Here is a 27,031-nt window from a genome sequence, read left to right as displayed (position 1 = left end):
TTAGAATTAGAAATGTAAAGGATTTTATATAGTTTATCTCCAAAGGTTTCCTTAAACCAGTGGTCACCAAGCTTTCGAACCTCACGGACCACCGGTTGGTGACCACTGGTTTATCACATCGGTAATGGGTTGAATTTAAGTGCTGAAACCAATTTGCTCAAGTAAGATTTGAGCCTGGTGCTCCACTTTCTCCTGTAACACAGGCAGTCTCCTCTCCCCCTTCCAGAGGTCACTGGTGCAGGGCCTTGCCTTGCTTTAGCAAAAATCCAGGAGGCCCTCTCAAATCCTTCTCAAAAGTTGCCCCTAACACTGCCAATGATCCCCAAGACACTGGTGTCCAGTTACCAAGTGACTGAGCAGAAATGGTGAAACCATCTTAGTGAAAAAGGTACTGCAGTGTGAAGACCAGAGGCTGGCAGATGAGGAAATTCCAAAGTTTACCAAATTAACCACAAATACCTTAAAATTACTTTCCCGTAAAAATTCCCAGGAATATTTTAAAAATCAGATTCCCCTCCTGGTGTAGCACCCCCTTTTGGCTCCCAAACTTGCTCTCTCCTCACATCTCCTGCTCCTCCCCTCTCTCTAGCACCTGATGACTACAGACGTCATTCAACTATTCCTCCAGTCTTTCTCACTTATCACCACCCACTCCCTAGCATTGGAACCATTTCCTCACATTTCATCACCCTAAGGTAACCCTTCCCACCAACTGACAGCCATTTCAAAACAAGCCAGAACCACAGCAACCCAACACCCCCCAGGTTGCTAAGCCCTCTGAGAACCTCATTGACATGTATGTCATTCCTAATCTCATGGGGCTGTTCTTCCCATACACAAGGTCCATGACAGCCACCCAGAGGGTGGGGCTGCTCCCTTGTTCAGCTTTCCACATATTCACCAAGCAGAGTTCCACAGAGACTGAAGGCTCAGGAAATAGTTTTTGCCTCAAGATTAAAAAACATGTTAAGTTTCTGAGAGTATGGGCAGTATATCTCATATATTGCTTGTCACTGTGTAACTTGTTACAATCTCTACAAAGACAATTTGGCAATAATTACCAAAATTTGAAATATACATACCCCAAGACCCATAATTCTACTCTTCAGTGATCAACCTACCGTTATGCTGGTATGAGTACAAAATTGTGTGTTTATAAGCATATCCAAAGCAATGTTGTTTGTCTTACATGTTCAGCATTGGTGGCCTGATTAAATAAATCCCGGGTATGTACCCACAATGGAATAGTAAGTAGCTATGTAATAGGAAGAGTCAAGTCTACATGTATTGATATGGGAAATACCGCAAGATACAATGGTTAGGTGACAAAGCAACATGCAGAATGATGAGTATAGCATATTGCCATTTGTGTGAAAACTATAATACATATTCACAAATGTTCATAGGACACTCAAGAAGTCTACAGATGTTTGCCCTGAAGGTATTTATATGGAATGAAAAGCAGAGGAGAGAGAAAAATTTGCTTTTCTCTTTTATACTTTTATAATTATGTTTATTCTAAAAAATAAAATATTAAAAAATATATAGTTTTTATCTCTAATGAACTTAGGGGAAGTGAAAGTGTTTTTTAATTTTAACCCATTGTGGGCCTGGCACTATGTTTATTCCTTGGGAAACACAAAAGAAGAACATGAAATAGTCTCCACTCAAGTGAAAATGAGCAGATGACTGTTAGCAAACAATACCAGGAAGGATACAGTGAAATAATGCAATGTAACCACCCCTCACCCCATCCCCTAAAACAATACTAAGAGGTCAGGGAGAGCGAGTGGAACATGCCTAGTCATGGTGCAGACGGCCACTGGGAGTGCTCTGGGCAATGTCAGTAGAAATCCAGTCAGATAGTGATTCTGCCCTGGAAAACCAAGTCTTTACTGCTGAATATACCAGCATTTTTGTGAGGATAGTCATTGAAGGATTCAAAGCAAACAGCTTAACAGGAAAAAAAAGAAATGACTTATTCTATGTTCTGGAAGTGATACTTGTTCTGTGACAGGTCATAGTGTGCCACCCTTAGCTCTTAGTCAGGCGGAGGGAGGGAGTTGCCAGAGAAACAGAATGAGTCATAGAAGCCTTCCCTGTGGCTCAGGGTTCACGAGCCAGTGTTTGAATGCTCCTATTGCTTCCTGATTTTCTGGACCTTCAAGGTCTTCCATATCCTGGCCACACTCCCCTAGCCTACCTCACTCCCACTGTGGCCCTTCAGGCTGACCCACCTCTCCTTCCTACAGGCTGAGTTCTCTGGGTCAACTTGCTCCAGCCCATTTTATTTATACCTGTCTCCTCCCTCCTGGCCAAATCCTGTGCATCTCTCACTACCTAACTCAAGTCCTACCTTCTTCTTAAAACCTTCTCCTTCCTTTGCTCTTCCACCTCCCACTTAGGGTTTTAATGAGTAGTATTACACAGTTTACCTTTAATTAATTCTAATAAAATTATGCAGTTTTCTTTTCCTAACAAATCATAATCCCCTTGAGAGCTAGGACTAAGTATTTTCCATTTTGGTGTCTTCTCCAGCACCTACTAGATTCTCACTAAATACTTTTTGAGCCACGGTTCTCAAAACTGCCTGGTACTGGCACAAAAACAGACATATAGATCAATGGAATAGAATAGAGAATCTAGAAATCGACCCGAACCAATATGCTCAATTAATATTTGACAAAGGAGGCAAGAACATACAATGGAGTCAAGACAGTCTCTTCAATAAATGGTGCTGGGAAATTTGGTCAGACACATGCAAAAAAATGAAACTAGACCACCAACTTACACCATACGCAAAAATAAATTCCAAATGGATAAAGGACTTAAACGTAAGATGGGAAACCATAAAAATATTAGAGGAATCCACAGGTAGCAAAATCTCAGATATATACCAAAGGAATTTCTTCACTGACATGGCTCCTTGGGCAATGGAAACTAAAGGAAAAATAAACAAATGGGACTATATCCAACATTTACAGGGAACTCATACAACTTAACAAAAGGAAGATAAACAACCCAATCAAAAAATGGGCAACGGACCTAAATAGATACTTTTTGAAAGAGGAAATACATAAGGCTGAGAGATATATGAAAACGTGCTCAAAGTCACTAATCATCTGAGAGATGCAAATCAGAACGACAATGAGGTACCATCTTACACCTGTCAGAATGACCATCATCAACAAATCAACAAATGACAAATGCTGGCGAGGATGCAGAGAAAAAGGAACCCTCATTCACTGCTGGTGGGAATGAAAACTGGTGCAGCCACTGTGGAAAACAGTATGGAGTTTCCTCAAAAAACTAAAAATGGAACTCCCATTTGACCCAGTGATCCCACTTCTAGGAATATATCCCAAGAAACCAGAAACACCAATCAGAAAGGATATATGCATCCCTATGTTCATAGCAGCACAATTTACCATAGCTAAGATTTGGAATCAGCCAAGTGCCTATCAGCAGATGAATGGATTAAAAAACTTTGGCACATCTACACAATGGAATACTATGCTTCCGTACAAAGGAAGGAACTCCTGCTATCTGCAACAGCATGGATGGAGCTGGAGAGCATTATGCTAAGTGAAATAAGTCAGTGAGAGAAAGATAAATATCACATGCTCTCACTCATTTGTGGATTATAATAAACAACATAAACCGATGAACAAAAACAGATGTAGAGATAGAGAAGCATCGATCAGATGCTCAAAACTCAGAGGGAAGGAAGGGGAGGGTGGGATTGAGGGTAAAAGATTAACCAAAGGACTTGTATGCATGCATATAAGCATAAGTGATGGATGTAAACAACAGGGGATGAGGGTGAGGGCAGGATTGGGGGGGATGAGGGGACATTGGGGGGATAAGGATGCATTTGTAATATCTTAATCAATAAAGGGGAAAAAAATGTAAAAAATAATATAAATAAATGCTCAATACATATTTTTTAAAAAAGAAACAACTCACAAATGAAAGAAAAGGAGGATACGCCAGAAAGAGAGTTAAATGAAAGGGAGGAAAATGAATTATCTTATATAGAGTTCAAAGTAATGGTTATAAGGATGCTCAAGAAACTTTGTGAGAATTTCAATAAACTTACGGATAACTACAGCAGCATAAAACAAGAGATAGAACCATAAATAAGAATCAGTTGGAAATGAAGTATAACATATCAGACATCAAGAATACACTGGAAGAAATAAAAAGTAGATTAAATGAGGCAGAAGATAGAATCAGTGACTTGGAAGACAAGGTATAAAGAAAACACCCAATTAGAGAAGAAAAAAAGAAAAAAGAATGAAAAAGCAGGAGAATAGTTTAAGTGAACTTTCGGACAACATGAAATATAACATTCATATCATAAGGGTACAAGAAGGAGAAGAAAGTGAGCAAGGAATTGAGAGCCTGTTTAAAGAAATAATGACAGAAAACGTCCCTAACCCAGTGAAGAGAAAATCATACAAGGTCAGGAACCCCAAAAGTTCTAATCAAGATGAACCCAAAGAGACGCACTCCAAAACACATCATAATCAAAATGGCAAACATTAAAGACAAAGAAAGAATCTTAAAGGCAGCAAGGGAGAGACAGAAAGTTACCTGTAAGGGAATACCCATTAGAATGTTAGCTAATTACTCAAGAGAAACACTTCAGGCCAAAAGGATGAAGTATTCAAAGTAATGAAAAGCAAGGACCTGAACCAAAGACTATTCTACCCAGCAAAGCTATTATTTAACATTGAAGGATAAATAAAGAGCTTCCCAGAAAAGAAAAATAAAAGGCTAAAGGAGTACATTACCATCAAATCAGCACTGCAAATGTTAAGGGGGCTGCTTTAAGAAGAAGAATTTGAGAGAGAGAGGAACATAGGTATAAAGAAAAAAAAAAGGCAGTAAATAAATACTTATCAATAATAACCTTAAATGTAAATAGATTAAATGCTCCAATTAAAAGGCATAGAGTAGCTGAATAGATAAGAACACATGACCCATATATATGCTGTCTACAAGCAATCCACCTCAAAACAAAAGATTCACACAGACTCAGAGTGAAGGGATGAAAAAAAAATTTCCAGGCAAATAGAAACAAAAATAAAAAGCAAGGATAGAAATACTTAAAATAGACTACAAGGCAAAGGCCATAAAAAGAGACATAGAAGGCTACTGCATAATACTAAAGGAATCAACGCAACAAGAGGAAATAATCCTGGTAAACATATATGCACCCAATATAAGAGCAACTAAATATATCAAAAATCTCTTGAAGGACTCTAAAGGAGAGATTGACAGCAATACAGTGACAGTAGGGAACTTTAACACCCCACTGGCAGCACTGGATAGATCTTCCAGAAAAAAAGAAATAAACAAATAAACAGAGACCTGAAATGACACACCAGCTCATAGGAATTTTATTGACATTTACAGAATATTCTGCCTCAAAGCTATGGGGCATGCTCAAAGATAGACCATGAGTTAGGACACAAAACAAGTTCAAGAATATTGAAACTATATCAAGCATATTCTTGAACCAAAATGGCATTAAACTAGAAATCAATTACAATAAAAAAACTCAAAAACATTGAAACACATGGAGGCTAAATAGCATGTAATTAAACAATGAAGAGGTTACCAGTGAAATCGAGGAACAAAAAAACTTCCTTGAAACAAATAAAAATGAATACACAACAACCCAAAATCTGTGGGATACAGCAAAAGCAGTCCTAAGAGGGAAGTTCATAGCATTACTACCTCAAGAAATAAGAAAACCTTTTAATAAATTATTTAACACTAAAACTAATATAATTAGAAAGAGAACAAGAAAAGCCCAAAGTAGAAGGAAGAAAATAATAAAGATCAGAGAGGGAATAAATGACATAGAGATTGGAAATACAATACAAAAGATCAATGAATGCAAGAGATGACTCTTTAAAAAGATAAACAAAATTGATGAAACTTTAGCCAGACTCATCAAGAAACAAAGAGGACACAAATAAATAAAAAGTGAAACAAAAGAGGTGAAGTAACTTCTGACACCATAGAAATACAAAGGATTGTAAGAAAATACAATGAACAACTATGTGCCAACAAGCTGGACAAATTCCTAGAAAAATATAGTTTTCCAAAACTGAATCAGGAAGAATCAGAAATCCTAAATAGTTCAATAACCACTGATGAAATTGAAGCAGTAATCAAAAAACTCCCAGCAAACAAAAGTCCTGGTTCAGATGGCATTACAGGGAAATTTAACCAAACATTCAAAGAACTAACAGCCAACTTCCTCAAACTATTCTAAAAATTTCAAGGAGAAGGAACATTTCCAAGCTCTTGTTTTATAAGGCCAGCATTAGCCTAATTCCAAAACCAGATAAAAACTCTACAAAGAGCCCAGCAAGCATGGCTTAGTGGTTGATCATCCATCTATGATCAAGGAATTCACAGTTTGATTCCTGGTCAGGGCATGATCAGAACATATGTTTGTGTTGCAGGCTTGATCCCCAGTGTGGGGCATGCAGGAGGCAGCCGATCAATGATTCTCTCTTATCACTGATATTTCCATCTCTCTCTCTCTCTCTCCCTTCCTCTCTGAAATCAATAAAAATATATGTGTTTTTAAAAAGACACTACAAAGAAAGAGAATTACAGGCCAGTATCTTTGATGAACATAGATGCTAAAATCCTCAACAAAATATTAGCAAAATGGACCCAGCAATATATTAAAAAGATAATACACCATGACAAAGTGGGATTTACTCCAGGGATGCACAGCTGGTACAATATTCACAAATCAATATGTGTGATACATCGCATAAACAAAATGAAAGATAAAAAAAATCAAATGATCACATCAGTAGACATAGAAAAAGTATTCGACAAAATCCAACACCCAGTTTTTATAAAAACTCTCAACAAACTGGGAAAATAGAGATCATACCTCAACATAATAAAGGCCATATATGACAAACCTAGAGCCAACATCATACTCAATGGGCAGAAACTAAAAGCATTCGCCCTAAAAACAGGAACAAGACAGGAACGTCTGCTTTCATACTCTTACTGGAAGTCTTAGCCATAGTGATCAGATAAGAAAATAAAAGATATCCAAATTGGAAAGGAGGAAGTAAAACTGTCATTATTTGTAGATGATGTGATATTGTACTTAGAAAATCCTAAGGATTCCACCAAAAAATTACTAGATTTAATAAATGAATTCAGCAATGTAGCAGGATAAAAAATTAACAACCAGAAATCAATGGCATGTTTAGCCAACAATAATGACTGCTCAGAAAAAGAAACTAAAACTTTTTATTTTCTCTTTCTGAGATCATTTATCATTGCAACAAAAAAATTAATACACTTCGGAATAAGCTTAACCAAGAAAGCAAAAGACCTGTACCCCAAAAACTGCAGGACAATGGAAAAAGAGATAGAAAAGATATAAACAAGTGGAAGAATACATCACACTCATGGATTGGTAGAATCAACATCATTTAAATGTCCTTACTACCCAAAGCAATCTATTCAATGCAATTTCTATTAAAATACCAATGGCATATTTCACAGATCTAAAACGAACACTCCAAAAATTTGTATGAAACCAAAAAAGACCCCAAATTGTTGGGGTCTGAAAGGGCGAGGGCTACGCCCTCCATCTTGCCCCGGATCCTCCGTTTTTGGGCAGCAGCCATTAGCCATGTGCTCAGCAAGGAGCTTCTTCCCGGAAGCCCAAGCCTCTGCTAGCCACACCTAGGATTTCTTTAAACTAACCAATGATAATCAAGAGAAGTGCACGCCATAGACACAACCACATCATGTGTAACAAGACCCCGACTTGTGCCTGGCCAATTGGCAGGGCCCACAGTCCTCTCTCCTCCCCTTACTCCACCCCCCCCCCCCCCGCTATAAAACCCCTCTCCCCACAGAGCTCTCTCTGCCTCCTGCCGCTGCATCGGTGAGTGTGGTGGACGGGGAGCTCGAGCTAGCTCGAGTAAAGGCTCTTTTGCTTTTGCATCGTACTCGGCTCCCTGGTGGTCTTTTGGGGATCCTGAAATCTGGGCTTAACAGTCCAGCCCCAGCAGGTCCAGGGGTTCCCAAAGGTGTGGACGGAGTTGGTGAAGAAGGAATGACATGGAGGCAGCGTTCAGGTGATCATCATAGCCAGGTTCCTCTAGCCAGGATCTCCAGCCAGGTTCTGTCTTTTATTGTCTTGTTACATCTGTATTTATACTAGTTGATTTTAATCCTGTCAATTTCTATTCCAAAGGTTAGCCCATTTCTTATCTCCATTCCAGGGAGTAAAGATTATGTAGCTTAAGGGTGATTGTTCGTAGTTAAAGTGATTAACTACCCACCTGGCATTTAGTTAAGGGGTTTTATTCCCTCCCTAACTTCAGGGAAAAATCCCTATCTGGGGAAACAACCTTTCTCGGAGAGGTGACCTTGGTTAAAACACATAGCACCAAGAAGGTGAGCAAACATATTAAGAACATTATGCCATATATACCAGGTCCCTTGAAACATATGCTGTGCAGATGTTTCTTCCCTGCAGCAACTGTGTCAAGCAGCAAGGACAGACCGGCTTCTGGCACCAAATAACCCCAAGAATCTTGGGAAAGAAGAACAAAGTTTGAGGGATCACAATACCAGATATCAGGTTATACTACAAAACCACTGTAATCAAAACAGCCTGGTGCTGACACAAAAACAAGCATACAGCTAAATGGAACAGAACAGAGAACCCAAAAATCGAGTTAAATGGAACAGAACAGAGAACCCAAAAATCAAACTAAATTGTTATGCTCAATTAATATTTGACATTGGAGGCAAGAGCATATGATAATGTAAAGACAGTCTCTTCAATAAGTAGTGCTGGGGAAATTGAACAGGTACATACACAGCAATGACACTAGATCACCAACTTGCATCATACACAAGAATACTCTCAAAATGGATAACAGACTTAAATTTAAGTCATAAATTATAAAAATCCTAGAAAAAAATGTAGGCAGTAAAATATACATCTCATGTAGCAGAATTTTCACAGATACATCCCATAGGGTAAGAGAAAAAAAGGAAAAAAAATAAATTAATGAGACTACATTAAACTTAAAAGCTTCTGCACAGCAAAGGAAACCAGCATCAAAATGAAAAGGGAAATCACTGTATGGGACAACATATTTGCCAACGATACATCTGATTAGGGTTTAATTTCCAAGATATATAAAGTACTCATACAACTCAAAAATGGGAGGTAAGCAATTCAATTAAAAGATGGGCAGAAAACCTGAATAGACACTTCTCCAACGAGGACAGTTGCCAGCCCCATATTACCAGGCTGTGGGGCCTCCCTGAGCCCAGAGACTTGAGAGGAGCCCTCCTTCAGCCACACTCCATAGCCTCAGTCCAGATTCCAGGATCCCACCAGCTTCCCTTTGTGGAAGCTAAGAAACAAGCAAAAGAAAGGAAAACAGCCACAGGGTGTATGTGCATTCCCTGGCAGAGGGAAATCTGCTTCCTTATTTATGACTGCCAGACTCATGGGCAACTTTTTCAGTGCATGTGTTTCAAGAAACTTATATTTATACAAAGGTTCTCTAGATTTCAGATGGACTATAAATCTGAATGCTCTTCCTGAGCTAAGCTAAGCTAATACGGAAATGTGACCCATGTTCAGAAGGCATTTCTGTCCTCGGTTACCAGCCCACTCTGGTTCAGGGCAGTCCAGTGAGCGAGCGCCAGCTCGGAGCTGGCAGGAGAAACGCAGTTGCACCCGGGCCAGCAGCTTTGCGGGCCACAGCCAACTTAATTCCTGCAGTCCCTGCAGGGACCAGAAGGCAGCTTGTGGGACCTTAAAAATCCTCTCATTGTCCCCAGTTAACCTGATGAAGTAGCTTCTTGGGTATAAATATTTAGATACTCAATATTTATTGCCCTTGTGGTCCTTTTAAAAATTACTGTTTTTGCCCTTCTCCCGCCTGAGCCGGCTGCGGGCTGGTTTCCGCTTCAGGGTGGCATGTTCAGTGGTTGCCATGGAGATTTGGGGCGAGTACCTGGGGCTGGACTGGCAGCGGCAACAGCTGCGGGTATCCTGGAGGCGCCCCAGACGCTGACCCTCTGCAGGGCCTATTGCGGGGCCTGGCGGATGAGGGAGCTGGTGGCCGAGCTTTTGGACCCCCAAGTGCAGCGGGAAGCGTGGGACAGAGCGGCGGCGGCCGCTCCAGACGGGGCCTTGGACGGTGATAATGAAGATGATGCAGAAGATGAAAATAACATTGATAACAGAACTAACTCCGATGGACCATCTGCAAAACAGCCAAAAATATCATCTCAACAGTAGCTTGTATGAAATGTAAAAGACTGCTGCCATGCTTGCTTCTGCAGCCCACATACTAAAACTGGAACAATACAAAGATTAGCATAACCCCTGAGCAAGGATGACACACAAATTTGTGATGCGTTAAAAAAAAAAGAAAAGAAAAAAGACTACAACCATATCGGCATCTGCTCTAATTTAGAAAAGCATTTGTTTTGTTCCTCTGGCACAGTTTTGTCAAAGAAAAAAACTTCTGTTTCCAGCAAAGAAAGATATAATAAAATAAATGTTTAGAAATGAAAAAAACAACAACTGTTTTCAGCTGAGACAAAAGGAAGGATCTTACCTATTTGTAAGTGATATAGGTAAAAAATAAAATAAAATAAAAAACTTAGTCTTGTCATAAGAATTGTTTGGTTCTGTATGTTCTGAGTGACAGGAGAGGGAGGAAATGTTGCTAAGCCACACCGCACATCCCTCCCCAAAACTCCACCATCACCTAGCAACAGGCTGCCTGGTATGACCCTCAGGCTACTGTGAAGTAGAACCTCCACAGGTATGTTGCCCGACAGGCCTATTTGCCTCTTCTCTTCTGGACAGTCATTCAGTCTTGCAACAGATGGGTTTACTGAGCGCTTATGAGTCCCCTTGCCAAGTACTAGGGATACACAAGATGAGGCCTTCAGGGAGAGTTCAGCCTGGTTTTTGGAAAGAGAGAACAGAAACAGATGATTATGCTATAGTGGGCTAGTTGCTAGCATAAAGAAATAAAAAACAGGTTTATCTAAATAGACAAGAGGTCTACCTAGAAGTCTTCATTGAGAGAAAACTGGCTTTATTTGGGAAAACAACTTGATAAACTTCTGGGTCAGGATTTGGCACATGAGAGACAGATGTTGCTGGAAAGAAGAGTCAAGGATGGGAATTCCTGAAAAAAGGTTGGGGGGCAGGGAAGAGAAAAAACTGATAGCCCAGCTATGAGAAATCCTAGCTGGAGGACAAGTATAAAGAATAGTGTGGCCCTATTTGGTTTGGCTCAGTGGATAGATGGTTGGCCTACAGACTGAAAGGTCCCAGATTCAATCCCAGTCATGGGCACATGCCTGGGTTGTAGACGCAATCCCCAGTAGAGGATGTGCAGGAGGCAGCCAATTGATGATTCTCTCTCATCATTGATGTTTCTATGCCTCTCCCTCTCCCTTCCTCTCTGAAATCAATAAAGATATATTTTAAAAAATAAGAGTAATGTGGATTACAAGTTCTTTGCTTTTAAAAGCACTCCCTATAAACCTTCAATAAATATTCTTCTGCTCTGAATAGAATTCAGATCACTTTTATCATGAAGGGAGAGATCCAGAGAGAAAGCAGCAGAGATAGAAAGCCACAACATGTAGAGAAATGATCAAACAGTTTGTCCAAGGTTGAAAATTGGCACGATTGTAACCTTGAGTGCACAATCACCACACACACACACACACACACACACACACACACACACACACACACACAAATTCAGAGAAATATTGGGATGGTCACTGATTTCCAGTCTGAGAAGCTGGGCAATAAGACCTGAGTTAATCCTATCCAGATCTTAAGGAGTGGTGAGACCTGGGCCAACACCAGACTTTCCTGTAACACAGGTGAGGGGAAGAGAGTCAGAGAAAGGTGCCCAGTGGATGTGACTGCCATAAGAACTTCTGGGAAGAAGAAGGGGGTATGAGCAAAAGCAAACCTCAGAAAATGGAGAATTTGTCATAATGTGATGGGGCCACATTTAGTAAGAACTAGAGCAGAGGTGTAAACTCCAGAGCTAACATTTCAGCTTCTAAAAATACAACTACATTTTTCTCTCAAATTCACTTCTCAGGAGTATGGCCCTGTCTACCTTCAAGAGCGTCACTATGTTCAGAGGCAGGTAAATGACTAGATAGATAGATAAAAGAAAGATGATAGATATCAAGGAAGGACAGAAAACACCTGGAGACTGGTAAGAAGGGCGAGGTCACAAGAGGCACTGACTCAGCTCCCCATGGCAGCAGGCCAGCGGGCCAAGGAGGAGGAGGGAACTCCCGCCCATGGGAGAGTCTATTCCCTCAGAAGATAGAGGCCCAGGCTGGGCTCCACAACCCAGAGCACCAGATCTGAGACCCACAGCACCCATATCATCAACTGTGAAAGGCAGCAGGGCTGCTGGCTGCAGCGGAGCCTGGAGCTCCTAGACCACAGCTGGATGGAGAGAAAGTGGTAGTTTCATTTTTTTGTTTGTTTGTTTTTCTTTTCATTGTTTTTTTTTTTTCTCTAAACTGAGAGCCCAGGAGTTTTCATTTGTAACTACTAACCTGAGGCTTCAGTGCAGGGAGGGAGACATGGACTCCAAGGGCCTGGGGAATGGCTGGGGTGGGAAGCATTGCAAGAGAGACTTGGTGGAACAGCAGCCAGGAGCATTTGGTCATAGGTCCCCAAACCAAAACAGCCATTTTTCCTGAGTGGAGCTAGCCACTCCCAGCAGCCAGAGGGCAGGTAAAGGAAAAAAAAAACCCATCCTATGTGATAGAGCTTGCTCCACCCACGGGTGCCCTGCCTGTTCACCCTGCATTTTTTTTTAATATTTTTTATTGATTAAGATATTACATATGTGTACCCTCTACCCCCCCCCCCGCTCATCCCCTCACCCCCCCCCCCCCCCCCCGTTGTCCGTGTCCATTGGTTAGGCCTATATGCTTGCATATAAGTCCTTTGGTTGATCTTTCCCCCTTGCCCCCACCCTCCCCTACCTTCCCTCCAAGGCCCGACAGTCCAATCAATGCCTCTCCGTCTCTGGATTAGTCCTTGTTCATCAGTTTATGTTGTTCATTATATTCCACAAATGAGTGAGATCCTGTGGTATTTATCCGCTCTCCAGTTCCATCCATGCTGTGGCAAATGGTAAGAGTTCCTTTTTCTTCTTCCTCTTCTTAAAGAATACCTTTCAGCATTTCATATAATGCTGGTTTGGTGGTGATGAACTCCTTTAGCTTTTTCTTATCCGTGAAGCTCTTTATCTGACCTTCCATTCTGAATGATAGCTTTGCTGGATAAAGTAATCTTGGTTGCAGGTTCTTGCTATTCATCTCTTTGAATATTTCTTGCCACTCTCTTCTGGCCTGCATGGTTTCTGTTGAGAAATCAGCTGACAGTCGAATGGGTACTCCCTTGTAGGTAACTGACTGTCTTTCTCTTGCTGCTTTTAAGATTCTCTCTTTATCTTTTGCTCTTGGCATTTTAATTATGATGTGTCTTGGTGTGGTCCTCTTTGGATTCCTTTTGTTTGGGGTTCTCTGCGCTTCCTGGACTTGTAAGTCCATTTCTTTCACCAGGTAGGGGAAGTTTTCTGTCATTATTTCTTCAAAAAGGTTTTCAATATCTTGCCCTCTCTCTCCTTCTGGTACCCCTATAATTCTGATGTTGGTACGCTTGAAGTTGTCCCAGAGGCTCCTTACACTATCTTCATATTTTTTGAATCTCTTTTCTTTTTTCTTTTTCGGTTGGGTATTTTTTGTTTCTTTGTATTTCAAATCTTTGACTTGATTCTTGGGATCCTCTTGTCTGCTGTTGGATCTCTGTAAATTATTCTTTATTTCAGTCAGTGTATGCTTAATTTCTAGTTGGTCCTTTTTCATGTCCTCCATGGTCTCACTATACTCCTTGAGGGATTCATTAAATTTATCGGCGGTTTCCATAAAATTCTTGAAAAGCCTTATAAACGTGGCCTTGAACTCTATATCCAGTCATTTGCTTTCCTCCGTTTCTGCCATTTGTGACCTGTTTCTTTGTCTCCGCATTTTGGCTGCTTCCCTGTGTTGATAGAGTGGCCCTGCGCGCCAGGTGTCCTGTAGGGCCCAGTGGCTCAGCCTCCCCAGTTACCTGGGGTAGACACTCTTGGTGCACTCTTGGTACCTTGGTTGTTGTAGGATCACTGGGAGGAATTGACCTCCAGGCCAATTGGCTGTGGGAATTAGCTGTGTGTCTGAAGTGGGAGAATGGTCCCCCTCTGACCACTGGGTAGAGTGGCTCCTGGATCTAAGGAGGTGCTAATTCAGCCCCTGCCTGAGGCCACACAGCAGGAGCCATGAAGAGGCTCAGCTGTGAAGCAATGCAAGCCGCTGCGGGGCCTTGGGCCTTCTCTTGGAAGTTCCAGGTCTGCCTGGCTGGGCTGTAGTTAGGTACATTCACATGCAAAAGCCTCTGCTGCAGCCTGGGTGGGGCGGGGTCTCAGGGAGTCAAAGGGCGGTGAAAGCAGCTATGGTGATTCTCCGCGCCCAGAGCCGCGTGTCTCAGTGTCCCGGTAACGGCTGCAAGCACCTCTGAAGGAAAGCCGCCCTCAAGTTCGCCCGCTGCCGCCTGACAGACCAGCCTCTCCCCGTATGAGCACTGGGTCCCCAGAGACCCGCTGGAACCGGAGTTCAGAGCAGTCGGGAGCTTGTGATTCAAAAAGACAGCCGCGTCCTCAGGCGCCACCCCCTTTCCGCGCGCACGAGCCGCCGCCGTACCTCTGCACTTCACCTCCGCAGCTCCGCTGGCTCTCAGCGTGCCCCTGTTTTCTTCTAGTTGTAGAAATTACACTCAGCCAGCCTTCCTGTTGTTCTGGATGATGTTTGCTCTGACCCTTGCGGCATTCTTCAATTGTTGTGTGAGGCGACAATTTCCCGGTGTTTATCTATGCCGCCATCTTAGTTTTCTCCCTAAATTAAATTTTCCACCCTGCATTTTGAGCTTTTCAGAAGAAACAAAAGCAGAGGCCACGCCTGTGGGTTTGAACAGTCTCAAGGTGCCATCAGTGACTGGATTGGGGGAGGGACCATCAGCCCCAATATCATGGGAACCAGACTCATGTTTTCTCCACATGGGAGAACTGATAAAAATGCCAGGTTTCCAGCCGACCCCGTTGGTCTCAATACAAGGATCTCTGTCCTACATTCGCAGAGGACTAGCTCTGGGACAGAGAAAAATAACCACCATATTCCCTGAAAGCTAAACAGCACCTCCTCTGCCTAAGGCCATTTGAGAAAAAGACTATTGAGTGATTAAGATTGACAGCTGGCTAGCAGGGAAAGGTGGAAAGATGCGGAGCCAGGGGAACCAGGGGAAGTTTGCTGACCCAGCCCTGGGTCCTGTGCGGCTAACAAACCTACTTTCGGGGGCAGATTGGCCTCTCCTGCTTGCAACCAAGTCCTGTGGAGACAGACACAAGCAGTGGACTGGTGGATCCCTTGGAGCTTCAAGCAGGTTGCCAAAAGCCAAAAGACAGTGCCTGACAGTGGTTAGCACCTAAGATCCTAACAGGAAGCCCAGAAATGGCAGATAGATAATCAAAGTGGGATCCAAAGTGAGCTCCCATGGAGCATTAAATGCGACTAAAACAAACACCACTTCGTTTTTTTCTCCTTTCTTTCCCTTTTCTCTTTTTCCTCCTTTTTTCTTCTCTTTTCTTTTTTGAGTTTTTCTCTTTCCTTTCGTTTTTCCCTTTTAATATTTGTCTTTTTTATCTGCTTTATTGATTTGTTATTATTCTAGTCTCTGTTGTTCATATATCTAATTTCCCTATTCTCCTTTCCTACTCAATTTTTTTTTCACTTTTCTTCTTTTTACTACTTAATTTTTTTCTCTATTTTCTTTCTTTTTTCTTTTCTTCTGCTTTCCTATGTTTTATTTTTCTCAACATAGGACTATCTGCTTTCTCCTCTATTTTTCTTTTCAAATTTTTTCTTATCTACTCATTTCTTTTCTCCCTCCTTTATTTTAAACTGTTTTCCTTCCCGTATTCTTCTAATTGTTTATTCTTACTTTCTTTGTTTCAGCCCTGCATCTACATATTCTGCCCCCCTTGAGGGGTTTTTTTGTGCTTTTTTGTTTGTTTGTGCTTTTTGTTTTCTCCTAGTATTTTTTTTTCTTTCCTTTTATCTATCATTCTTTTTCTCTTTCCTAACTCTCTACTCTTGTGGTTTCTTTTGTTGGTGCTGTAAGGGTCTTATGTATGTTTCTTTTGTATTTTTTTTATTGTGTTTTGTTCTGTTCAATCAACACCTTCACAACAGCTAGCATGACATGATCAGGGTGATCCATATAGTCAGCCAACCTTAGAGGAGATTCCATCCATGTCAGGATAATAAAATTCAAAACACAACTATAAGAGGAGAACCCAAATAATTCAAATAATGGGCTCTCCTAGAGCACCTAGCTCAGGAGATCTAAAATACTACACCTACTGGGCCCCACAAAGCACCAACTACATAAGACCACCTCACAAAATCTGGGAGGCATAATAATTTGATCTAATACATAGACACACAAACAAAGGGATAGCAAAAATGAGGAGACAAACAACCCACAAATGAAAGAATTAACATAGCTGAAATAAAGAACACCCTTGAAGGTTTCGACAGTAGACTAGAAGAAACTGAGGAATGAATTAGTGAATTATAAGGCAAGGTATAAAAAACATCCATTCATAGCAGCAAATGGAAAAAAAAAAAGATTAAAAAGCAGGAGGAGAGTTTAAGGGAGCTTTGGGGCAACATAAAACACAACAACATTCTCATCATAGAGGTACCAGAAGGAGAAGAATCCAAGCAAGGAATAGAGAATCTGTTTGGAGAAATAATGGTGGAAATTTTCCTAACCCAGTAAAAGAAAAAGTCACTCAAGTCCAGGAAATATAGAGAGTTCCAGCCAAAATGAACGTCAAAAGACCCATACCTAGAACATATTAACTAAAATCACAAACATTAAAGACAAAGACAGAATCTTAAAGGCAACAAAAGAGAGACAGACAGTTACCTACAAAGGAGCTCCCATTAAAATGTCAGCTGACTTCTCAATAGAAATACTTCAAGCCAGAAGGGAATGGAAGTATACAAGGTAAAGAAAACAAGGGAACTGAACCCAAGACTACTCTATCCAACAAGGTTATCATTCAAAATCAAAGGTGAAATAAAGAGCTTCCTAGACAAAAAACAGGATAAAAGAATATAGTAGACCAAACCAACATCACAAGAAATGCTAAAGGGACTGATGTAAGAAGAAGAAATAAAGAGAAAGAGAACAAAACAGGCATAAAGTATAAAATAGCAATAAATAAGTACCTATCAATAATAACCTTAAAGATAAAAAGCTTAAATGCTTTGATAAAAAATCATAGGGTAGCTGAATGGATAAGAAAATATGATCTATATATATATGCTGCCTATAAGAGACCAACCTCAAAACAAAGGACTCACACAGAATGAAAGTAAAGGGATGGGGAAAAAATTTCCAGGCAAATGGAAATGAAAAACAAGCTGGGTAGTATACTCACATATGACAAAATAGACTTCAAAGTGAAGGCCATAACCAGAGAGAAAGAAGGCCAATTCATAATAGTAAAGGAGTCAATCCAAAAAGAGGATATAACCCTGGTAAACATATATGCACCCAATACGGGAGCATCCAAATATATAAAAAACTTCTGAAGGATTTTAAGGAAGAGGGTGACAGCAATACAATCATAGTAGGGGACTTTAACACTCCACTGACATTATTAGATAGATCTTCTAGACCAGTGGTTCTCAACCTTCCTAATGCCACGACCCTTTAATACAGTTCCTCATGTTGTGGTGATCCCCAACCATAAAATTATTTTTGTTGCTGCTTCATAACTGTAATTTTGCTACTGTTATAAATCATAATGTAAATATCTGATATGCAGGATGTATTTGCATTGTTACAAATTGAACATAATTAAAGCATAGTGATTAATCACAAAAACAGTATGTAATTATATATGTGTTTTCCAATGGCCTTAGGTGACCACTGTGAAAGGGTCGTTCGACCCCCAAAGGGGTCGCGACCCACAGGTTGAGAACTGCTGCTCTAGACAAAAAAAAATCAATGAGGAAACAGCGATCCTAAACAAAACACTAGATCAGATGGAATTAATTGACATTTTCAGAGTATTTCACCCAAAATCTATAGAATACACATTCTTCCCAAGTGCACAGGGGACATTTCAAAAATAGACCATGTGTTATGACACAAACTAAGTTTCTACAAGTTCAGAAAGATTTAAATCATATCAAGCATCTTCTCAGATCACAATGGCATGAAATTAGAAATCAATTACAATAAAATTAGAAATCAACTACTCAAAAACAAACACATAGAGGCTAAATAGCATAGTTTTAAATAATGACATCAAAGAAGAAATTAAAAACATCTTGGAAACAAATGAAAATGAACACCCAACTGAAAATCTATGAACACAGTGAAAGCAGGTCTGAGAGGGAAGCTCATAGCAGACCTACCTCAAAAAACAAGAAAAAATTTTCATAAGTTGTCTAACCCTACAACTTAAAGAATTAGAAAGAAAACAACAAAAATAAAGCCCAGAATGAGTAGAAGGAAGGAAATAATAAAAATCAGCAAGGAAGTAAATTACATAGAAACAAAAATAATATATAATACAAAACATCAATAAAAGCAAAAACTGGTTATTAAAAAAGATAAACAGGATTGATAAACATCTAGTCAGAGTCATCAAGAAACAAAGAGAGAGGGCCTAAATAAACAAAATCAGAAATGAAAAAGGCAAAGTAACAACTGACCCCACAGAAATACAAAGGTTCATGGAAAAAAAAAATACTATGAACAACTATATTCCAACAAACTGGACAACCTGGAAGAAATGGACATATTCCTAGAAAAATTGTATTTCCAATTGAATTTCTAATTGTATTTCCAATTGAATTTCCAATTGTATTTCCAATTGAATTTCCAAAATTCAGTCAGGAAGAATCAGAAATCCTGATTAAGCCAATAACTACTGATGAAATTGAAGCAATAATTTAAAAAACTTCCAACAAACAAAAGTCCTTGTTCAGATGACTTCACAGGGGAGTTTTACCAAACATTCAAAGAAGAACTATCACCTATCCTCCTCAAATTATTCAAAAAAAAATCAAGAAGGAACACTTCCAAGCTCTTGTTACAAAACCAGCATTAGCTAATTCCAAAACCAGATAAAGGCACTACAAAGAAAGAGATTTATAGGCCAATATTCCTGATGAACATAGATGCCAAAATCCTCAACAAAATATCAACAAATCAGTCTGGCTGGTATGGCTCAGAGGTTGAGTGCTGACCTATGAATGGGAGGACCCTGGTTTGATTCATAGTCAGGGGCATATGCCCAGGTGCTGGACTCAATCGCCAGTGTAGGACATGCAATGATTATCTCTCGTCATTGATGTTTCTATCTCTCTCTCCCTCTCCCTTCCTCTCTGAAACAATAAAAAGGCATTTAAAAAATATATATCAGCAAATCATATCCAGCAATAAATTAAGAAGATCATATATCATGACCATGTGGAATTTATTCCAGGGATGCAAGGCTGGTACAATATCCCCAAATCAATAAATGTGATACAGCACATAAACAGATTATAAGACAAAAATTCACATAATCATATCAATTGATGCAGAAAAAACAATGAAGAAAATCCAACACCTTTTTTTGATAAAAACTCTCAGTAAAGTGGGAATAGAGGGATCAAAATTCAACATAATAAAAGGCCATATATTAAAAACTACAGCCAACATCATACTCAATGAGCAAACATTAAAACCATTTCCTCTAAGAAAAGGAACACAAGATAGGGATGCCCACTTTCACCACTCTTGTTCACCATAGTACTGGAAGTCTTAGCCATGGTGCTCAGAGAAGAAGAAAAAATAAAAGGCATCCAAATTGGAAAGGAGGAAGTAAAACTGTCATTATTTGCAGATAACATGCTATTGTCCATAGAAAAGCCTAAAGACTCCATTAAAAAACTACTAGATTTAATAAATGAAATAGAAAACATAGCATACAAAATCAACACCCAGAAATCTATGGCATTTTAATACATCAACTAGAGGCCCAGTGCACGAATTTGTGCACTGGGGGAGGGGGGGGGGTCCCACGGCCTAGCCTGCGGGGATCGGGCCAAAACCAGCTCTCTGACATCCCCCAAGGGGTCACGAATTGCGAGAGGGCAGTTCTTGGGTGACACACCCTGTCATTACCCGAGAACCACAGCTGCAAAGCCACTGCACTCAGCAGCTCCTGCATTGAGCATCTGCCCCATGGTCATTAGTGCACGTCATAGCTACTGGTTGGCCGAACAGTCAGACAGTTGGCCAGTCACTTAGGCTTTCATACCTTATATAATAAAAGCCCAGCTACCGAACAGCAGAACGACCAAAACAACGAATTGACCAGTCACTATGACACACACTGACCACCAGGGGGCAGATGTTCAATGCAGGAGCTTCCCCCTGGTAGTCAGTGTGCTCCCACCAAGGGAGTGCTGCTCAGGTGACCAGGTTGAGCAGTGCTCCCACAGCAGGAGCAGCCACTCAGAGGGTGGGTCCATAGCCACTCAGCTGACCAGGATGATCCCTGATCCCCGCAGGCCATGCCCCCCACCAGTGCATGAGTCCCATGCATCAGGCCTCTATATATAGATAATGAACTCTCAGAAAGAGAAACTAAACAAACAATCCCATTTATCATTGCAACAAAAATAAATTAAGATACTTAGGAATAAACTTAATCATGGAGGTAAAAGACCTGTACTCAGAAAAATACAGGATGTTGAAAAAAGAGATAGAGGAAGACATAAACAAATGGAAGAATATACTGTGTTCATGGGTTGATAGACTCAACATCATTAAAATGTCCATACTACCCAGAGCAATCTATGGATTCAATGGAATCCTTATTAAAATACCAATGGCATATTTCACAGATCTAGAACAAACACTCCAAAAATTTATATGGAACCACAAAAGACCCCGAATAGCTGTAGCAATCTTGAGAAAGAAGAACGAAGTTGGAGAAATTACAATACAAGATATCAAGTTATACTACAAAGCCACTGTAATAAAAAAAAAAAAGTCTGGCACTGGCACGAGAACAGGCATGTAGATGAATGGAACAGAACAGAAAATCCAGAAATCAACCCAGGCCATTATGCTCAAGTCATATTTGAAAAAGAAGGCATGAGCAAACAATGGAGTAACGATAGTCTTTTCAACAAATGATGTTGGGAAAATTGGATTGGTACGTGCAAAAAAATGAAACCAGACCACCAACTTACACCATACACAAGAATAAACTCAAAATGGATAAAAGACTTACATATAAGATGTGAAACCATAAAAATTTTAGAAGAAACCATAGGCAGCAAAATCTCAGACATCTCTTTTTTTTTTTAAATATAAGAAAATTGTTTTACTGTACATATGAATAATAATAAATGATATGGGGAATATGTGACTCAGTTAAGCATATTTAACTTTATACCTGAAGAATAAAGGACTAAAGAGTTGAAGGCCTAAATTGGTCTTCACAGTAATATATAACATAGACAATAGAGTAACATCTTTATACAACAACCTGTTAGAAATGAAGTTTAAGTGTCAAGTTGTGTCTATGGCTCTTGAAAATTATCATGTATAGACTGGACCCTGCCCTGTGTTAAATATTAAAAACAAACCGAAAAGAAAAAAAAAAACTTGGGAACTTAAAATTGACTTAAGTACCTTAGAAATTTGGACTAATTACTAGTAATAATAACATTAAATCAAAAATAGTCAAGCACAGTGTTCCAGTGGAGGAAAAGCATACATATCTTCTCAAATTATTAAAAATATATAATTCAAGTTTCTTTTCTTGAGTTTGAAAATTCTGTTTTCCAGATACCTAAGAAAAATGGATACCTTCTACATTGAATCCATGTAACAATCTGATGAAGTCATCTATGTCCATGGAACGGGCCCGCTTGTCACTAAAACCTGTGCTGGTTAGGATTTGCTGTATTTTATCTGCTATGCTGAGATCTTCTGGTATTATAGTATTATGGACCGAACAGTGAATTCTGTAGTTTTTTTCCAATAACTGCTGTACTGCACTTGACTTAAATGCAGCAGACAGTGTCTTGTTTTTCCTAACAAAGGTGATCCTTACTAGGCCATCCCATTCCTGAAAATTGATAGGTGGTGGCGGATTCTTAGGTTCTATTCTTACAACACTGGATTCCACCTTGGGTGGTGGTCTGAAGTTATTCTTTCCAACTTTCATTAAATGGTCCACACCGGCTAACAGCTGTGTATTAATTGAGAGTCTGCAGTATAACTTATCTCCAGGTTTTGCAACCAGTCTGAGAGCAAATTCTCTTTGAAACATAAGTATAGCACATCTGAAAAAAGGTCGATGCAGCAACAACTTGAAGACAAAAGGAGAAGAGATCTGATAAGGCAAATTTGCTACACAAGCATCAAAGAATGGCAAATCTGTTTTCAACACATCACCCACCAATACTTGAAGTTTGCTGGCCAGAGGTGTGCCCTGAACTCTTTTGTGCAGTTCAGCTACTAGCCTTGGGTCAAGTTCACAGGCAATTACCTTTTTTGCCTTTTCTAGCAACTTAACAGTCATATTGCCAGTTCCAGGTCCAACTTCCAGCACCACATCAGTTGGTCTTAAGGCAGCCTTATCGATAATGCTGTTAACAATAAGAGGATTTTTCAAAATGTGCTGCCCAATCCCCGTGTTGAACATGAGTCCTCCCGCGCTCTTCAGCTCCCGGCCCTGCTGCCGCTCGCGGCACCGGCCGCTCGCCCCAGACTTGATCTTGGGCATTTCTGCAGCGCACAGGCCCAGGAAGTCGGCGAGGACCAGAGCCCGCTACCCCAGTCACGGCACCACGTGGGAACCGCCGGCCGCGCCACCGACATCTCTTATAGTAATATGTTTACCGATACATCTCTGAGGGCAAAGGAAACTAAGGAGAAAATAAACAAAAGGTACTACATCAAAATAAAAACTTCTGCACAACAAAAGAAACTATTTAAAAAAATGACAAGAGAGCCCACTACAAAGGAGAACATATTCGCCAATGGTACATCTGATAAGGAGTTAATTTCCAAAATATACAAGGACTTCATACAACTTAACAAAAGAAAGACAAATAATCAATTTTAAAAATGGGCAAGGGACCTAAATAGATACTTCTCTAAGGTGGACATATAGAATGCCAAGAGATAAGAAAAAAAGCTCAAAGTCACTATCCATCTGAGTGATGGAAATCAAAACGACAATGAGGTATTTCCTCACACCTACCAGAATGGCTACCATCAACAAATCAACAAATCAATAAATGACAAGTGTTAGCAAAGATGTGGAGAAAGGGGAACTCTAGTACATTACTGGTGGAATGCAGACTGGTGTAGCCACTGTGGAAAACAGTATGGTATTTCCTCAAAAAATTAACAATGGAACTGCCATTTGACCCCGTGGTTCCACTTCTAGGAATATATCCTAAGAAACTTGCAACATCAATCAGAAAGAATATATGCACACCTTTGTTCATAGCAGCACAATTTACAATAGCTAAGATTTGGAAATAGCCCAAGTGTCCATTAATAGATTAGTAGCTAAAAAAGCTGTGGTACATTTACACAGTGGAATACTACACAGCTGTAAAAGAGAAAGAATTCTTACCATTTGCAACAGCATGAATCTACTTGGACAGTATTATGCTAAGGGAAATAGCCAGTGAGAAAAAGATAAGTATCCTATGATCTCACTCATATGTTGAATCTAATGAATAAAATAAATGGATGAACAAAATAGATCCAGAGGCATAGAAGCATGGAAGAGACTATTGAACCTCAGAAGGAATGCAGGGGAGGATGGGTGGGTGGGAAGAGATAAACCAAAGAACTTGAATACATATATGCATAACCCATAGTCACTGACAATAGGGTGGTGAAGGCCTGGGGTGTGGGGTGGGAATGGGCTAGAAGAGGTCAATAGGGCATAAAGGGGGACATATGTCATACTTTCAACAATAAAGACTTTTTAAAAAGGAAAAAAGAAAGATGATAGAGAAACAGACACTAAAGAAAACCCACTATTGTCTCTCTAAGTGTGTATCACAGATCCCCCCTGAGATCAGCCTCTGATTGTGGGCATGCCCAGTGCTCACAGAATCCAACCACTATGCAAAATGAACCCACGATGCTATCTGGTCTTCCTAAATCGGAGTTTGCAAAGTCTTGAGTTGTTAACATCTTCCTTGCCTCCTTATTTTGAAGGGAAAAAAAAATGTTTCCTTTTCTTTCCATGGAAAAGCTCAGGGCCCTCCCTTAGCTGGAATTTCCTGAGCCTGTCATGTCATGTCAGCTCTGTGGCTTCTGCTCTGATGAAGGTAATCTCAGTGCTTAGAGAAAATTGGCACTTCCTACCTGGCAGTGCTGAATATTCGGCTTGGCAATATTGCACAGCCTGCACTTTGGGCAATGGGTGGTTTCAATGTGTCTGCACATGCCTGTCTGTGGGACTGCTGGTTTTCTTTAAGAAGGACAATTAAATTGAACTCAGCAAATTTAGTTAGTTAGTTAGTTAGTTAGTTAGTTAGTTAGTTGTGAGGAAGGTTGGGAGAGAGCATGCCCAGTGTGGTGGTGAAGAACAATACTGAGAAAGGATGCCCTTTAGCAGTTGATGGTGATGCTAAGGGAAATCCTGACTCCTGTTTTCATCCATGCCTTCCAGAGCTGTATGGGTGGAAATAAGAAAGCAGATTGCAAGAGAGTGCCTCGCAGTGGGGACAAGAGTCAGGAAGAGTGACAGTGCTATCAGGCTCTGGTCCTTCCCACTTGTTGGAAAAGACTTCTCTTGAGCACTCACACACAAAGCAAGGCTGTGGTAGGTATTACACTGAAGGAACTTTCTTGCATGTATGCATTTGTTGAAGGAATATTTGCATGGATGGCTTGGATAAATAAATTCCATGTTCCTCATTGGCCATTGTGATCTCACTGTTTCACACATATACCAAACAGTTCATGCTACAGTGAAACATTAATGGCTCTCTTGAGTCCTCACAAATCCCAGGGCTTGAAAGCAAGTCTGATCTAGGCCCATCAATTCACCTCGTGTCACTTTACTATACAGCTTTCAAACAGATCATACCCTAGAAGAGTGGCAAGGAGAGCAAGCAGGGAGGCCCTGAGTTAACACTGAGTCACTAGGCTGCCATGGCTCCTTTCCCGATTCAGGGTGTGACTTTTGCTTATTGATTCCAGGAACTTGGGAACTCAGTGATATCAGTGCACCAAGGAGGGGGTGGCCATTGGAAATGAGCTGACACTCCCTGGACTTGCACAGCAGAATGCTGTAGGAGGTACATGCATGATCCTGTCTATGGATCCTGCCCAGCCACTTTACATTTTGCCAATTTGTGCTTTGTGTTTGAAGGTAACAGACATTCTTTAGTATCTGATGAAATCTGCACCTAAGGACCCTTGAAATTGTACTTGAAAATGAAGTCTAGCCAGCCAAGAGATGGGTCAAAATTTAAAGTGGAGGGAGGGAGAAGCTATAGCAAAAAGAATGGTAGAGAGGGTTGACTCTGCAAAAACAGAGTGAAGATTGTAGGTGTGGTTTCAGGACAAAATGTGAATCTTGACAGGAGGTTGGGAGAGAAGGGAAGAGGAAATGTAAGCATATTAATTTCCTTATTCATAACAAGGATTTTGTAGATATTACCTAAAGTTAGAACATATTGAGAATTAACTGCTACCTATTAATGATTTTCATAAACATTTTAGAAACTAGAATTTTTTTAAGGTGAGGAAACATTTATCTGAAATTGAGCAATTCCTTCAATTATACTTTAGATTTTTTTCTGTTAAATTCAAGTAAAATTACACTTGGTATTTATTGTTTAAAATAGATGTATGTACTAACTGTCAAATAGGTTGACAGTGAAACACTGTCAAGACAGCATTGAGTGAGTGAAAGGTATTTCATTCTTTCACAGGCATTTGCAACATATTCCTAACAAAGTAATGAGAAAAGGGCAGACAATCCAGTAGAAAAACTGGACAAAAGATTTGAACAGGCACTTCACAAAACAGAAACCCCAAATAGTTAATAAATACATTGAAAGGTGCTCAACTTCATTCGTCTTCAGAGAAATGCAAATTAATACCACAATGAGCTACTACATTACTTCCAGAATAGCTAAAATAAGGGGGGAAAAAACCAGCTGTCAATGTCAAATATAGATAAGGTTGGGGATCCTTGGAATTCTCATACACTGTAATGGTAAATTGATACTACTACCTTGGGAAACTCTTTGGACTTTTCTGAATAGAGTTGAGCATATTCATATTCCATGACCCAACAATTCTACTCCTGGGTAATATCTAACAGAAATGTGTATGCATGTGTGCCAGAACATTAAAAGGAATTTCTATAGCAGCATTATTTAAAATAGCTCCAAACTGAAGTAAACCAAATGCCCATGGACAGTTGAATGCATACATAGATTGAGGAATGCAATGGAATATTATACAATGAAAAATTAAGTATAGATATATGCAATGGCATTGAAGAATCTCACACTTTTGACTCAAAGAAGCCAGATGCAAAAATAATAACTAACATATGATTTGTTTTATAAAAGGTCACAAAGAAAAGACAAAACTAAGTTATGGTATTAGAAGTCAAGATAATAGTACTTGGACAAAGGAGAGAATAGTCATTAGAAGGACTCTTTTTTATTTTCCTTTCAATTGAGAAAATTTCATTTTTTATGACTAACACCCATTGCTTCTATATCTTGGCTGTTGTAAATAATGCTGCAATAAACACAGGGGTGC

At 40.0% G+C, this 27,031-nt stretch overlaps 1 protein-coding gene, 1 non-coding gene and 1 pseudogene across 2 annotated transcripts; 2 read left to right on the top strand and 1 right to left on the bottom strand.

Moving 5' to 3' along the window:
• The first annotated feature begins 10,022 nt into the window (after nt 1-10,022).
• On the top strand, nt 10,023-10,373 carry LOC132229375 (EKC/KEOPS complex subunit GON7-like; annotated as a pseudogene).
• On the top strand, nt 10,361-10,462 carry LOC132232103 (U6 spliceosomal RNA). The gene has a single exon (XR_009452260.1). It is a non-coding gene; the product is annotated as a U6 spliceosomal RNA (small nuclear RNA).
• Nucleotides 10,463-21,564: 11,102 nt separating this feature from the next.
• LOC132230623 (probable dimethyladenosine transferase) lies at nt 21,565-23,088 on the bottom strand. The gene has a single exon (XM_059688365.1). The coding sequence runs from the start codon at nt 23,001-23,003 to the stop codon at nt 22,065-22,067; it is 939 nt and encodes a 312-aa protein (XP_059544348.1). The 5' UTR covers nt 23,004-23,088; the 3' UTR covers nt 21,565-22,064.
• Nucleotides 23,089-27,031: the final 3,943 nt, after the last annotated feature.

This window comes from Myotis daubentonii, chromosome 3 (assembly GCF_963259705.1).
Source record: "Myotis daubentonii chromosome 3, mMyoDau2.1, whole genome shotgun sequence".
NCBI classification, from domain to species: domain Eukaryota; kingdom Metazoa; phylum Chordata; class Mammalia; order Chiroptera; family Vespertilionidae; genus Myotis; species Myotis daubentonii.
The sequence above is the reverse complement of the archived record's forward strand: the minus strand, read 5'-3'. Positions and strand labels throughout refer to the sequence as shown.